Raw genomic sequence first — 16425 nt, forward strand, 5'->3', positions numbered from 1 at the left:
ATTCCAAATATAATTTCAAGTTGTATTTGAAATTTTTATTGCCAAACACCATAAAGTGAAAAAATATTTCGGAAAAAAGTGAATAATTCTCGTGGTCAAACGGGTCCTAAATATTCCTTGCAAAAACTATAACCAAACACAACTGCATCTTCAACTCCAACTTCAAAATTTCAAATAAAGTGAAAAATATTCGATTTTCATGGCCAAACACCTACTTATTGTAATCTCCCTCGATACACATTCAGATTTACACATGATTACTCCCTCCAACTTTTTTTCTTTTCTTTTTTTAAATGAAGGGAAATTGAGGAGGGGATTACAAGTTGAGGAATCGAACCCATTGAGCTAATAAGACTCCTCATTACTCCCTCCATCCCAAATTAGTTGTCATGTTTCGCTTCTCGATATCAACTTAACTAATGTTCGAAGCTAAATTAGATTGGACTTACAATTAAAATTTAAAGATTCAAAACCCTATATGAAAAAGTACTATACGTTGTACAGTAACTTTTTTATGTCAATTTGATAGATAATATGTTTTAAAATGTTGGCCAATGATCATACAGTTTGACTCTCGAGAAGTAAAACGTGATAACTAATTTGAGACTGAGAGAGTATTTTACTGTATGTTAAATTTAGAGTAAATTTCACTTAATTCGCTTAACCTTTGTTGATTGGGAGATAACACCCATCCATCTTTTGAATGATAACCCTCTTAAACAACATTTTTCGATAACCTTTAAAATTTTAATGCAAGAAAATAAATATTGTTATCGTTATATTTCATTAACGCAAGCCTAGCTTTGCTTCAAATCTTCACTCCAAAAGCTCTCTCCAGCAAGAATAGTGCAACTAAGTGAAATCGTGAATATTTTAAACTTTTTTTAGGATGTATGAAGTATAAAAAAATCTGGCTCACCATGAAGCATCAACAAAGGTTGTTGGCATTGAAATATTGATGGGGTTCAAATGTTATATAGGTTTTGGTCAAGCATATATAAACGTTACTTCCACACCTATTGAAAGGTGATTCACATGAGACTTCTTGGAGAGCACATCTCATCCGATAGAAATAAGTATTTTGTTGACAAAAAATGATAATCATGCTTCTTTCCTTGTATTAAAATTTTAAAGCATACCAGAAAAAGTTATTTGAGGGGCTATCGTTACATTCAAAAGATAAAAGGGATATTGTTTTCTCAATCATTAAAGGTTTCGAGGGTTAAGTAAAATTTACTCTAGATTATACACTATCGTTATTGAAACTTTTGTTAAGGCAACTTTGGAACTTTACCAATACGTCCAAAGAATTTGTTAGACTATCATCTAGTAAAAGCAACCAATTTAACAGTCAATTACAGCCTAAAACGACTCACAAATTTGTGAAGGGAACGCGACCAATATCCTTTGTTACGATATAAAGAAGACTGAATACTATATATTTCGATTAGCATTGGTTAATGAATCCCGGCAAAACATGTCAATTCTTTTGAACATAAATAAGCCTAAATGGAGTGATATGGATGGTTAAAATCCAATAGCCAACCTAAACTCTCTTGAGATTGAGGCATAATTATTCTTGCTGACATTAGTTCATGAAATGAAGAGCTCATACTTTTCTGATTTAATTAAAACAAATGACCCAAGCACGAGAACGATATGATCACAATGATTTTACCAAAATCATGATGGACTTATAAACGTCTATAAATCCAGAATGCATTTTATTTAGATATAGGAATACAAATAATTAAGGTGCCCTCTCCTTGGAACACCATGAGAAATCACAGAGACGAATTAACACGATCAAGATCAACAAATCCCGAAAGAACTGCCCTATTGCGTTCTTTAACCTTCACCTGATATATGACTCTGCACTTTTGAAATGCCTTTTAGTGTGCTAAAAAACAAATGGATGGACGGAATCCTGTTATGTACTATGGACATTTTCAACATACCTCGAGCCTTCGGGTCACATTTCTGTGATTAAGGTTTCACCTGGATAGACATGTAGCAAAAATCTGCCAGATATGCTCTTGATCAAGGTGTGGTCACCTCTGCAAATATGTCCAATGATAGCTCTAACTGCAAATCCAAGTGTGCACAGCCCATGCTATTAGGTTTTTGGGTTTTCCCTTCCTATGTCGAATTGAATTAATAAAACCCAATCCAATTTGGACCAAGCCACTTTTTCCCAAAAATACCTCTATATATAGGATCAACTTAGGTCTTATTTTTATAACACAAGAGTGAATTCATAGCATCCATATAAAGAGAAAAACGTGAGAGAGAAAGCAGATTGTCGTCCAGAAATTTTCTGCTACAGCAGTCCGCTTTAAATTGCCTTTACTGATTCGTTAACCGTTGGATCGTGCTGAAATTTGAACTGGGGGTTCTCAACATCAGTTTCTTAGATTTCAACGGTGGAGATCGTATTTTGAAGTCTGTAGCTCCAGTTTTCGAGTACGAACAGTAGCTCGTTTTGGGGGTGATTTCTCTCCTTTCTTCACTAGTTTTGGTGCTATCTTTTATGTATTGTTGTTCCGTGCTTGGCTTTGTTGTTGTATCCATTTGGAGAACATTGTTGTAACTCTTGTTGATTATAGTGGAGCTTTTGTGAGCCGGAGCTCCCGTGGATGTTTCCTCTTCACCTTGAAGGAGTTTTACTACGTAAATTTGGTGTCTCTTCCATTCGATTTGTTTTTGCTTGCTTTGTTATTTTATTATTGGTATAGCTGCTGCTTGGATTTCTATTTGTGCTAGTTTTTTCTCTTGGTTCAAATAGTGTGGGAAGTTTCGACTTGGGTATTTCTTCCGCTGTTATCTCGTCGTGCAATTTGGTTATTACCTGTTTTTTCACAACAAAGTGGTATCAGAGTTTGTGGTTGTATTTGGTTGTGTTGATCGTCTATTTGAATGATGGAGGCAAATATGAGCAAGATGGTTTGTTTAAATAGCAGTAATTAGCATATTTGGAATGAAAAAGGGTCAAATATACCCCTGTACTATCGAAAAAGGACAAAATATACCTCTCGTTATACTTTGGGTCCAAATATGCTCTTACCGCTATACTTTAAGCACAAATATACCCCTCCACCATCAAAGTTGACCAAGGTGGAGCCCAATCCCACGTGGCATCAATATTTTAATGAAGTAAATACCATGTGGCATGCCACGTCACCGATCAAACTCAATTTTAAGCCCCTCCTTCCTATCATCTTTCACCATTAGTACCTCCCCTCCACCACCGCTGCACCACCATTATGCCCACCACCTTACTTTATTTGGTGGTTTCAATAGGAAATTCAATTTTTGAAAACCCAAAACCCCCAAAATCCAATTTCCAAACCAAAATTTTCACAGAAAGATTCAAAACCCATCTCTAAAATCCTTCAATCTTCAATACCCAAAATATATATTTTGTTAAATTTGAATTTTTTTCTTGTATATTTCTTCTTTTTTCCACCATTTCCCTCTGTTTTTTCTTCTTGTTGGTCATCATCAAGTGTCTTGCTAGAACCATCAATGTTCCTGTTTCTTATCTTAAAAATCTGTTCTTTTCCACGTATTTCAAGATATACACTCTTAATTATTTCTTCCATATTAGTCGTTGTATAGAGTGCTTGAATTAAAAAAAAAAAAATCAGTAGAATTATTGCTTGTTCTTAAAAATTCCCTTTTGGTTGCTGTCCATTTTACTTCTTTAATTATTTAGTTTGTCTAGCTTTTTGTTCACTGATATTTTTGCTTTTTTCCCCTTCTAATTGTTAAAGATGTGGGTGATTTTGTTTCTCTGTGTTAACATGTGCTTTGTGACTTAAGCTTTCCGTTTCGCAGTCAACAATATTGTTATTCCGGAGAAATCAGTGGTGGGCATAATGGTGGTGTAGCGGTGGTGGAAGGGGAGGTGCTAATGGTAAAAGATGATAAGGAAGGAGGGGCTTAAAATTGGGTTTGATCGGTGACGTGGCATGCCATATGGTATTTACTCCATTAAAATATTGATGCTATGTGGGATTGGGCTCCACCTTGGTCAACTTTAACGGTGGAGGGGTATATTTGTGCCTAAAATATAACGGTAGGGGCATATTTGGACTCAAAGTATAACGAGGGATATATTTAGCCCTTTTCCGATAGTGCAGGGGTATATTTGGCCCTTTTCCGTATTTGGAAAAGCAAGATGAAAGATCTTCTATTTGTCAAGAAATTGTATTTACCTGTGTTTGCTTCTAAGAAACTCGAGTCTATTGAAGATGAGGATTGGGAATTTGAGCACTTACAGGTTTGTGGCTATACTAGGCAATGGGTTGAAGATAATGTTCGAAATCATATTGTGAATGAGACAAATGCTAAAAGCTTGTGGGAAAAGCTCGAGACACTTTATGCTTCAAAGACTGGCAATAATAAGTTGTTCCTACTGAAACAATTGATGAATATTAGATACAAAGAGGGTAGCCCTATTTCTAATCATATTAATGATTTTCAGGGTGTCCTTGATCAGCTGTCTGGAATGGGTGTCAACTTTGATGCAGAAATACAGAGACTTTGGCTTCTTAATACTCTGCCAGACTCTTGGGAAACTCTTCGAGTTTCTTTGACTAATTCTGCCCCCAGTGATGGTGTAATTATGGAATATGCTAAGAGTGGTGTTTTGAATGAAGAGATGAGAAAAAGATCTCAAGCTTCGTCTTCTTCAACTTTACACTCCGATGTTTTGGTTACTGAAGACAAGGGGAGAAGTAACTTCAGAGGTTAGAATGGCAAAGGCAAAAGTAGAAGCAAGTCAAGATCCTCCAGGTACAAGAATCTTACATGTGACTATTATCACTGAAAGGGCACATCAAGAAACATTGCTACAAGTTTAAGAGAGACCAGAAAAGGCAAAAGAAAGAAGGCGATAATGAAAATCGTGTTGCTGTTGTTGCTGAAAATGATCTTTTTGTTGCTTGTGGTAAAAATGATATCAATCTTGTTTGTGATGAGTCTGCCTGGTTTGTGGATTCAGGTGCCACTTCTCATGTCACGCCAAAGAAGAAATTATTTTCTTCTTATACTCTGGGTAATTTTGAAAATTTACGAATGGGCAATGATAGTGAGGTTGAGGTACTTGGTATTGGCACAGTTTGCTTGAAAAATAATAATGGTTCGAGGTTGGTTCTTAACAATGTCAAGCATGCTCCAGATGTTTGGCTGAATTTAATTTCTGTAGGAAAGCTTGATGATGATGGTTATGATCAAACCATTAGTGGTGGCCAGTGAAAGCTAATTAGAGGTTCAATGGTTGTGGCTCGAGGTTACAAGATGTCTGACTTGTACTTATTTCAGGGCTCCATTTGTGGTGACTCAGTAAATTTGGTGGAGAATGATACTTCATTTGTCCATGGAATTTGATCAGTTATTGAAACAAGTTTGATTTTTTTTTTTTTCAAGTTCTAAAAACTGAAAAAACTTTTGGAACAGTTTTTGGGTGAAATTTTTCTTCCTATCACAAAACTTCAAATTTTACCTTTGCATATCCAAACACAACTTCAAGTTTCAAAAATTATTTTTCAACATAGCTTCAAAGACACTTTTTTTTTCAAGTTTCACAAAATCTATGGCCAAACGCTAGTTGAATCCTGATCCAACTCTTTGAACCTAATTGCTAAACCATAAAATAAAAATAAAAACTGAATACAACAACAAGAACATACCCAGTATAATCCCACAAAGAGGGTCTGAGGAGGGTAGAGTGTACGCAGACCTTACCTCTACTTTGGGAGGTAGAGAGGTTGTTTCCGATAGACTCTCGGCTCAAAAAAAGCAATCAAAGCAGTTCAGAAAAAATGAATAGGCCATAACAAAATACTATATAAAGCATGAAAAACAATCTGAGAAAAGAACAGTAACTATAATAAAATAATATGCTAAGTGAAGAACAAGAGACAATAGATAGTAATTAAAAACTGAATAAGCTACTAATTTTACCAGTATGTATGTAGCTTACCTTTCAGTGTAAGTATATGAAGTCTGCAAATTACAAAACAGGCATATTAATAACGAAATTTAAACAAGTTTAGAAAGCGAGAAAGCGAGAACAATTAACCTCACCTCGGGAAATGTGTAAGAAATGATAGATTCTGGATCAAACTCAGAACTTCTAGGGCCTGCCATGCAATTTTTAACTAAAGAAAATCAGAATAATCTTCAATTTTTAACAGAAAAGAAAAACAGAGAGGAGTAGGCAGTTGGTCACATAACTATCATTCTTTTTTACCAAAGTAATATTCTAACACAAAAGTTACGTAACTATCATTTTTCACTAAAGCCACTTAACTATATTTTCTAACACAAAAAATTAAGCATACTAACACAAAAGTAACACCTATGAAAAATCTAACTTCCGATGAGTAATAATATTTTTTTATTTTATTTTTAATCTAATGGATACAAACTCCACTAAAAAAAAAAAGAACTGGGCCGATCCAAAATTCATATGCCTATGTTAAACTACTAAAGAAAAAAACCAACACCTTCCACCAAATACACTATCGTTCTCTCTCGGGGCTCTCAAGCCAAAAATACACAGAAATAAAATGTTCATTTAAGGAATAATTTTTTTTCAGTTTGATCCCTTTTTTTTCATAATTATAATGCAATTCAAAATCTTTTTCTATATGATTCATTTTCATGAGCAGAAATAAATATTATTACTTGTTATACTAACTGTTGGATGATGGAATTCCCTTGATTGTGGTATGCAAATAAAATGTATCAGAGGATAATATGACCGTAGATATGTTTGTCCTTGATTATTTAGTTATATGCTCAAAGACTAAAATTCTGGGAGAGCTATTTTTGGAAAACGTTATGTTCGTAAATAAATATTATATTGCTTTATGTAAATATTAGTTAACTTTGGTTAAATTACTCGAAACATTTTTTTTTTTTTGCAATCTTAGGGTATATTGATCCTTTTTTTGAATATATATTGAAAAGTGTTATATTTTGTTGGCTAGTAGGAAATTAAATTTTATTCAGTAATAGGTATATTTACATCGGAAGTAATAATCTTATGATAATTTTTTTTCAAATTTATTCATCCTTCTAGTATTTTAATATATGCATATGAGTTTTGGATCAGATCGATTCTTTTTAATTGGGTTTGTATCTATTAGATAAAAAATAAAAATAAAATATTACCCATCGTAAGTTAGATTTTTCGGTAGGTGTGACTTTTGTGTTAGTAAGTTCAAAATTTTGTGACTTTTTTGTGTTAGAAAACATAGTTAAATGACTTTAGTGAAAAAAGTGCTAGTTAGGTGACTTTTATGTTAGAAAACATAGTTAAGTGACTTTGGTGAAAAAAAGTAATACTTATGTGATCATCTATGAAATTTGCCGTTAATTTTATGAATGGTCCTTCAACTTTTATTTATTGTATCAAAATTACTAAAATATTTTTTATAGTAAAAATTATTTCAATTAGATTTAAATATCACGAAAGTTACAAATTATTTTTCGTGACGAAAAGTCACTTAATTTTTTATAAATATTACGGAAAGCTCTAGGATGTATGGTGGTAGTTGTCATAATGCTATTTTTATGTTATTTAGGCAAAGTTGAGTAACTTTTTAACTAAAAAAAAATGTACTAACTTTCTGAGATATTATTCGGCAAAGTTAAGTGACATTTTTGATAAAAAATTATTATTATGATTAATGCAATCTTAGTGACATAAATAAATTACTCCTTCCGATTCATTTTACTTGTCATGTTTTTTTTTGCACACCGCTTAAGGAAAATATTAACTAGAGGATAATTTGACTAAATTGTCCTTATTTATTACGCCTCCTAATTAATACTACTCTCTTTTTATCATTATACCTTGATTTTTTAAAATGACAATTATTTTGGATCGTCAATTTTTAGTAAGAACAACAAGTAAAATGGACCGGAGGAAGTATAAGATTGACAATAATGCATCACCGAGACCTGGAATCTAAAATTTGGCTCAATAACCATCCGATAGTTAAACATAAAATGGAAAGAGAGTTATTAATATTCCCTCCGATTCAAAAAGAGTGTCCACTTAGCCATTTGCACCTCTTAAAAAAATATTAACTTCTGGGCTAAAATAGGTAATTTGACTAAAGGGATTGAGATTTGGTCACTTAACACTTAATAAGGACAAATCTGAAAAAATAAGGTTAATTCTTTCTTGATTTGGTAAGTGAACACTCCTTTCAAACAAAAAAAAAAAGTTAAATGGACATTCTTTTTTAACGGGAGGGTGTACTAGTATTCAATTTGCAACCAATCTATTAACTGCTAATCCAAAACTTAAAAGAAGATGGTATTTACGTAGGCGGCTTATGAATATGGTTGTAAATTATTGCTGAAATTCGCAAAAATTATGGGTGAGACACAAAAGTTAAATGCTCATCAAATTTGCTACCAATATAGTTGATATTTCAACAACTCTTCACCTGTCAATGTACAAATACATTACTATGCGCATTGATTAGGTTGTGACCTACAAAAATTTTGCCACATTCAATCTCTGTATGCTAGATTAAAGTTATTTGTATGTATAAAAAGGGAAAGAAATATATGTTAACAGCGAATTGTGTCGATAATACCAAGGTTATGATAGAGCAGAAATGGAAGCGTTTTTCCCAAAGCTAAAAATTTCGAGCACGAATCCGAATTAATCAGAGTATTATAGACTCATAAGCTGGCAAACTATGTCTGAACATAGCTGAGAAAAGGACCAAAATCATCCATAATGTTTGGGTTTGGATCAAAATCATACATATTCTTTCACATGGTGCACTAATAGTACATTATGTTTACATAAGTGGTGCACTTTTAGTCACAATCCCAAATAAATTTAACGGAAAAGAACAAAAATGCCCCTGAACTTTTAGAAAAGGTATAAAAATACCCTTTATTCATCTATTTTGCTAAAACTACCCCTCAATTCAACTTTTTGAGAATTTATTCCCCTTGACTAATGGACAACACTAATTTTTTTTTAAAAAAAATAAAAATAAATTGCACATGACATTTTATTACTGAAAAATTGATTTATTCTTTTAAAAATAAATCTGAAACCTTGGAATTTTTTTAAATTTGGAAAACTTTTTTTTAACGAGTAAAACCTTGACTAACGGACAACACTAATTTTTTTTCTTTTCAAAATGTGAAAAATTAGATTTTTATAAAAATCTGAAAAAATTAAATTTTTTATGGAAAAACTGTGTTTAAAAAAAAACAGAAAACTATCTTTTTTTAAATCTAGAAGAAAACTATGGAGTATTAGTTTTGCACATTTTACTTAAAAAAACAATCAGTTTTTCAGATTTAAAAATTGAATTTTCTAAAAAAAAAATGGGGTTTCCACCCGTTAAATTTTTTTTTCCAAACTTAAAAAAATTCCACATGTTTTAATGAAAATTCAATTCTGTTTTTTTTTATATATATATATATAAAAGGCTTACTACATTTGTTTTTTTAAAGAAATGGATGTTGAAAAATTATTTTTCCTTATTCTACAAATAACGATTTTTCAGATTTCTTTTTAAAAGAATAAATTAATTTTTCAGTAATAAAATGTCATGTGCAATTTAATTTATTTATTTATTAAAAAAAATTAGTGTTGTCCGTTAGTCAAGGGGAATAAATTCTCAAAAAGTTAAATTGAGGGGTAGTTTTAGCAAAATAGATGAATAAAGGGTATTTTTATACCTTTTCTAAAAGTTCAGGGGCATTTTTGTTCTTTTCCGTTAAATTTATTTGGGATTGTGACTAAAAGTGCACCACTTATGCAAACATAATGTACTATTAGTGCACCATGTGAAAGAATATGTATGATTTTGATCCAAACCCAAACATTATATAAAAACTAAAATGTAAAAAGCATACAGTAATGAAAAAGCACTTCATTTATCATAATTTAAGACACTACAGCAATGAAGAAAGAACCAAATACAATGTTTCGTGGAATTGAAGAAAGAATGCGACCTTGAGCTAAGGTCATTCAAATTAGCGGCTAGTGGTACACCAATGGCCGTAGTAGTAATAAGGTATTACTTCTAAAAATCGCGATAATATAAATAAAATTCTTGTCTATTATAATTGCAACTTTGCTTAAAGTGGCCGTGTGTGCCGGCCAGCCACCTTGCCACAAAGACGAGCGTTCCTTGGAATCGGATATTCGTCTCTCAATGAGGTTGAATCCGTGTAAACTCTCATGTATAGTTGTTGTCCGAGGTACTGTCGTGCCCAAAATTCAGTCCTAAGGTTCCACATTCCCACATTGTCCAATGCAATGTATATCGCGGTCCATGACTTGGGATACACCTGCATTTCACATTTTATCGCGTTAGTTTACCTTCTTACCAAGAAACAAGTGACTTCAAATCCTGTTCTCTGTTTTGTTCATTTTATATTTTTACCTGAGCTGTGCAACGTGCAACTGCATCACGAAGATTGTATCCGTCCCTACTAGCTTGAGTCCACTGACCTCCATCCATCCTGCATTTAACATTGGAAAAATCAAAATCAAGAATGAAATAATTAGGTGCAATGTTAGAAAATCATGGGTCAGTACTAGTGAATTTTGTTATAACATACCCTACAACCCAGAAAGAGTAGCCATCAAGATGCCAGCTCTGGACGATGTCCTCATTGTTCTCGAATATTATCTCAATGAATTTCCTATAATCGGCGCCTAGGACTGACGTGTCTTGGTAAATTCCTCCACCGGTTGGGGCATCGTTAATGCTTCCAACTTTGAATCCACCAACCTTGAAGTAGTCGAGGAGCTTAAGAGGAGTATCAAGTGGCACAAACGACACACTGTTGACTGCATATCTTTGCTTGCCATTTACTTGACCATGAGAGCTAGCAAGTCTGATGGTTCTAGTTGTGTTGATCATACCATAATGATATGATCCTTGTGGGTTTGGCCTTGGTCCACTTGCTGACAAGTTTGTCCTAAAAGACAATAGTAAATAATCAGATTGATGCTTATCAGCTACTTTTAATCAGTTAAACTAAACGGGCTCCACATATGAGCTTAGTGAAAGCTAGACATACCTAATGGAGCGGGCTTGGTTAAGGGACCAGTCGATTTGAATGGTAGGTCCACCAGGAGGAGGGCCAGAAACGGGTTTGTTAGAGCCGCTATAGTGTAGTACACCGGTGGTGGTGAGGACCGGAGTTGTGAAACGGGATGAAACAACGATGTAGTGGTCTTTTGCTTCTTGATTAGCTGTAATGAGGACTGAATAGGATTGGCCAACATGAACATCAAGTGAGGAATAACTTGTTTGCAATGTGTGTGTTCCCTCTACTTCAACTAATGTCATTTTGTGTCCTTCAACACGGAAGTTAAGTGAATTTTGTAATCCAATATTGGATATTCTCAATCTATAAGTTTTCCCTGTTATAAGAAAAACTTGCTGTTAGATTATCAGAAAATGTGATGACATTAGTCTATGAATTCTCACGCGATTTTAATACCAATATTTGTCCTTCTGTTTACCTTGCTCGACGGTGAAAGTAACACCGTTAGGGCCACGACCATTGATCAGAATGCCATCAGGAAAAGGTAACTTCTTGCCTCCATCAAGAATTTTTTTCAAGGCCTGTATTGTATACGACGAAATTCGAATCATAAATAAATTTGAGTTTCTATATCTGAAAAATGGCTAAAACTTATTTCATTTTAACTCTTAACTCAAACTTATACATCTATATTTTCTTTTCAAAACAACAATCCTAGCCCTTCAGTAGTGAAAGTTATACAACTTGGTTGACAAATCCAGAAATCACTTTGACACTTTCACAATTCACATGACTCTGCTCAATCATGTTTAACTCAGGATAAAGAAGTTTGATTTGATTTTTTTTTTAATTAAAAAAAAAAAAAAAAAAAAAAAGAGGTGCACTTTCCAGTTGATGTCTCCTATGGGCCCGCATTACTAAAAGATTGATCAAGGACAGACTCAACAAATTACGCCCCACGAGACAAAGCACACTAAATTCCAAAAAAGCAACTACACTTTACCTTACCGACACTCAAGACATTAGACAACCCATGGTCCTTTGACTATTACTGTATTAGTACGTGCAATGTAGAATTAAATGCATTTTATCAAATTTAATTTTTAACTTTTATATATTGACGGTGTAAAAGAATTTATACCGTGTGATTCTTCTTGTACCAATCTCCGATGAGGATGGTGTAATCGTCTGCAGGTTCCGGGAAAGGAACGGGAATTCTAGGCCTGCTGAGAATCCTAATTCCTCCAAAACCACCGGCAGCTTTGTGGAATGCAAGAGATGGGAAGTAGTAGAAACTCCCAATTTGATCCTTCACTTGTAGAGTAAATGTGTAATTTTTCCCGGGGGGTATCGGGCATGTTGTTCCATATACTCCGTCTTCGAATGAGTTTCTCCTGTTCTGTATCCCGTTCCTATAAAATTTCAAGATAATGAGACATTAATTTAATTTTTTGGATAAGATAATTCACAAAATGTAGTATGGTACGAGAACATGAAGAGCTCTTAGGTACAAGAATTATTATTTTCATGTTATTAGACAAACTCGGAAATAAAATGAATACCCCAAAGAGAAAAGAGAATAGACTTTAAGAAAAAGGTGGAATAAAGAAAGCGAATATTAAGAGACATTGATTTACCTAATATTTAAAACTTAAACAAGAAAGCTGGGTCTAGGAATAATAAAAACAAAAGAGCTGAAATGGCCAACACACTGCGCTTTCGACTTACTTTAAATTATTCTATTGTCCACATTCAAGGACAAAGCACGATCCTCAAAGAAGCCAGAATAAGATGTAGCAGCTACTTTTCACATGTATTGCACATGACCCACCGACTAGTTACATTCAATCTAATTTTTACACACTTTCATCATTTGTTAGGCAGACCAAAGGAACCATGTGATTTTGAATAAATATTATGAGAAACAATTCACGTTATATTTTTTCCCTTTTAATCATTTTGTAGTCGCTGATATGTTCGAACTGTACAACATATATACCAATTAATAAGTGGTTGAATGCGATAATCGTAGTGTTCAAATATGCGCATCTCTACTAGCTTTACAGCGCATTTGTTACCTCCCACCAGCCCAGATACTGAGTACCTTTGTCCACCACAACTTCGACGGATAAAAAGAAATCACCTACCATTTTGCCTTGTTAAAAATTGAACTTGAAACTTCATTATTTTCAACTCATTTTATTAAAACTTTTTGATTATTAATGAAGCAATCTCAACCATGTAACCACATTTCGTTATCCCCCTAATGGGACCAAAGCGTTGTTGCTTACATGCTCGTCTAAAATTATTAATTGGAAAACAACTTGCTAATAATTATACAGCTGGATAACTAACTTATTAAGCTCCAACCAAAAATAGCTAAAATTTGATTCGTTGCGTGTTAATTTAGAAGAAGCAACGAAGATTCCGACGAGACTTGGACAATGTTGATGTCAAAGCCCATGTGGTATTTTTCTATTTTTGTTACCCCGTTTGTTACGTTAGTAGAAGCCAGCAGTGAGCAAGTGGAACTTGTCAACTTGTCGTCCAATCCTACCTAAACCACAAAAATAATTAATTCCAATAATAGCTTTTGTGTACCGAAAAAAAGGCATACTCTCACTGAATCGATGAATTTTGAGATCAAATCTACTAGTACTTGTTCTAACTTGTATGGCACTTCTTCTACTTTGGAACTTATTTACTAGTACTATTCCACGTGAAATTGAAATTACTCAAATAAAATTGTTCCTTTAAGATGACGAAAGAATAAACTAAATGAATAGGAATCAAATGAAAAGAAAAAAGAAGATTCCCTATTTCCCTATTCCAAAGTAGTAGATTTCTGTGTAGAATGGTAAACAGGGGTGGTAATATTCGCCGGAGTGTGCAAAGAACCACATTTACATAGTTGATACTAATGTGTAGAAAAATGTAGATCTATGTTAACGTCAATTACCACAAACTAACAGTAGCAACATAACATTTTATATCCACTGATGATTTCGTCAATCTGCTTCTTGTACTAAAAAGGCAATATATAGAGACGAATTTAGGATCTAGAGTCGATTAGATTTAGAAATATGTTTATCCCGTTAAATGCCTACATTATAAATTTTCGCTTATGTATACATAGTCCGAGAAAAAACTAGGAGTTCAATTTAACTCACAAAACTTGTCTTAAATCCGATTATTATAGTGAGATCTGACAGCATAACATTTTAAAATCTACCTAACGAGATCGAAAAATAATTACTTTATTTTTTGGGGGGGCCAAAACCAATGCACTTGATAATTGTAAAGCCCCGAGGCAAGTTGGAGATTCAGCATTAAATTCAGAACCCAAAATGTATTCCTAAGTAGCTATGTCCGTTAACTAAGAAGCATGATCTTCAATGCAATCAACGCACAAAGTGTGACAAAAAAAATGGAAGATTGATGAATTACCAGGACAGAAGAAAAGGCTCATCCAAGCTATTGAAAACGTTGATAATGAGATTGTCATTGGTGACAGAGTGAATATCAGGACCAGGAAATTGGCCATTGATCAAAATTCCCTACACACAAAAAAAAATAAAAAAATAACATATCATCATCAACAACAACAACAACATACCCTGGGGAGGGTACAGTATAATTATAGTTTTACATGTTTGCAATAAAAACAGTTTGAAAAATGAAATACAGGAAGTGAAAGCCGTACCAACAACGAAATAATGCGACACAAAAAGCAGTACGTAGCATGAGCGTATGATCAAAATAAGCCCCAAAAAACATAGATCCACACAAAACACACACACACATACACACATTCCATTTACAGAAATGGAAGAAAGAAAAATGTACCTGTTGAGGAACTCCAAGAGGCCAAATAGTGCCATAAGTAACATTCCAATTGAAGAATTTGTAAGGATCTTCTGCTACTACTGTATTCACAACTAGTGCTAAAAACACCACAACCGCAAGTTTTAGCGGCACCATTTTTTCTGCTTTACTTTATGTTGCGCTGAGATTTGCTATAATAAGAAACAGAGTGGAAATAGAAGGAATTTAAAGAAGAAAGAGGGGGTTCTCGAAGAAGGGAGTGGGGAGAGAGATGGGGTAGGAGGGAAGTATTAAAGTGAAGGTGATAAAAAAGGCATGGCATATTTAAAAGTGCGGTACAGACTTTATTTAAGTTACATATAATTATCATGTATTAAAATTATAAGTTTTAAAAATTACTGTTGGATTAGTTTAAATTTGCCATGTATGATCAATTGAAAGAGAAATGCTCCATAATTAAGGGCCTATTTGGACATGTAACTTGTTTGCTTTATTTCAACTCTTTTTTTTTTTTTTTTTAGAAAAAGTTTTAACTTTTTTGTTCTTTTCAACTTAAAATTCATATTTTTAAGTTTGGAAAAATGTGTAAAAGGGTTTTGCTTTTTCTCGTCAATATTTTTTAGGTGAAATGCATGTCCAAACATAATTTTATTTTTTAAATTTTTCTTAACTTTACTTCAAATACTATTTATTTCTAAAATAGTTTTTTTTTATTACATGTGATCAAAACAAAAACAACTAGTCTAACTGTCTAATTTATATGACGCCCTTTCTTTTTAAGTTAGTTTTCAAAAGAATAACACATTTTTATATTTAGTATAGTTTAGCTTTAAAAAATTTATAACTTATAACCACACCTTCATGATCTTCGCATAATTGAGAAGAAAGAAGTACTAATAAATAGCAATAATCTCATTCATCTCACCATACTTTGCCCCGGAGAGAATGTTATAGTCTATTTGGCTAAGTTTATATTTCTTCAAAAGTGTTTTTTTCCCTAAAAAAAGTGCTTATTTTTAAAAAGTGAGGTGTTTGAATTGGTCAATCTTTTACGAGAAAATAAATGTTTTAGAGAGTAGCAGAAGCTGTTTTTCAGAAGATAAAAAAAATAGTTTTTCTCCCCAAATATTTTTTTGAAAAGCATTTTTAAGAAGAAATTAGAAATACTTTTTAAAAGTTTGGTCAAATACTAATTACTACTTAAGTGTGATTTTAAAATTAATTGATCAAACTCAAACAATCTTTCACTAAAAGTACTTTAAAAAATAATAAGATCATTTTAGAAGTTTAATCAAACAAGCAATTGCTACTGTTAATCGGAGTAAAAACTAAGTTGGGGGCAGGAGTTCGGTCCTAAGTAAATAGTAGCCGTAAAAGGAGAGGGTAAGATTAGCGGAAATTTTTGAAATTGACAACTGCAATTCTGTAATTGGGGAAACCAAGAAATATTATAAGAAATTAAAATAAAAGGGCGGTTTGATGTGTCGGTGCTGGGGTCCACGCAGCACTACACAATAGTAGTAATTGGAAGAACTCTCATTTGACCCC

At 33.1% G+C, this 16425-nt stretch overlaps 1 protein-coding gene across 1 annotated transcript; it reads right to left on the reverse strand.

Moving 5' to 3' along the window:
• Positions 1-9903: 9903 nt before the first annotated feature.
• Positions 9904-15170, reverse strand: LOC132628173 (L-ascorbate oxidase homolog). Its single transcript, XM_060343917.1, has 8 exons — positions 14899-15170; positions 14500-14609; positions 12194-12464; positions 11531-11633; positions 11083-11428; positions 10618-10980; positions 10440-10518; positions 9904-10344 (listed from the first exon to the last, which is right to left on the reverse strand). Exons 1-8 carry the CDS (start codon positions 15031-15033, stop codon positions 10132-10134), a joined length of 1620 nt encoding a protein of 539 aa, XP_060199900.1. The 5' UTR covers positions 15034-15170; the 3' UTR covers positions 9904-10131.
• Between the last annotated feature and the right edge of the window lie 1255 nt (positions 15171-16425).

The sequence above is a fragment of the Lycium barbarum genome, chromosome 2 (assembly GCF_019175385.1).
Source record: "Lycium barbarum isolate Lr01 chromosome 2, ASM1917538v2, whole genome shotgun sequence".
NCBI classification, from domain to species: Eukaryota; Viridiplantae; Streptophyta; class Magnoliopsida; order Solanales; family Solanaceae; genus Lycium; species Lycium barbarum.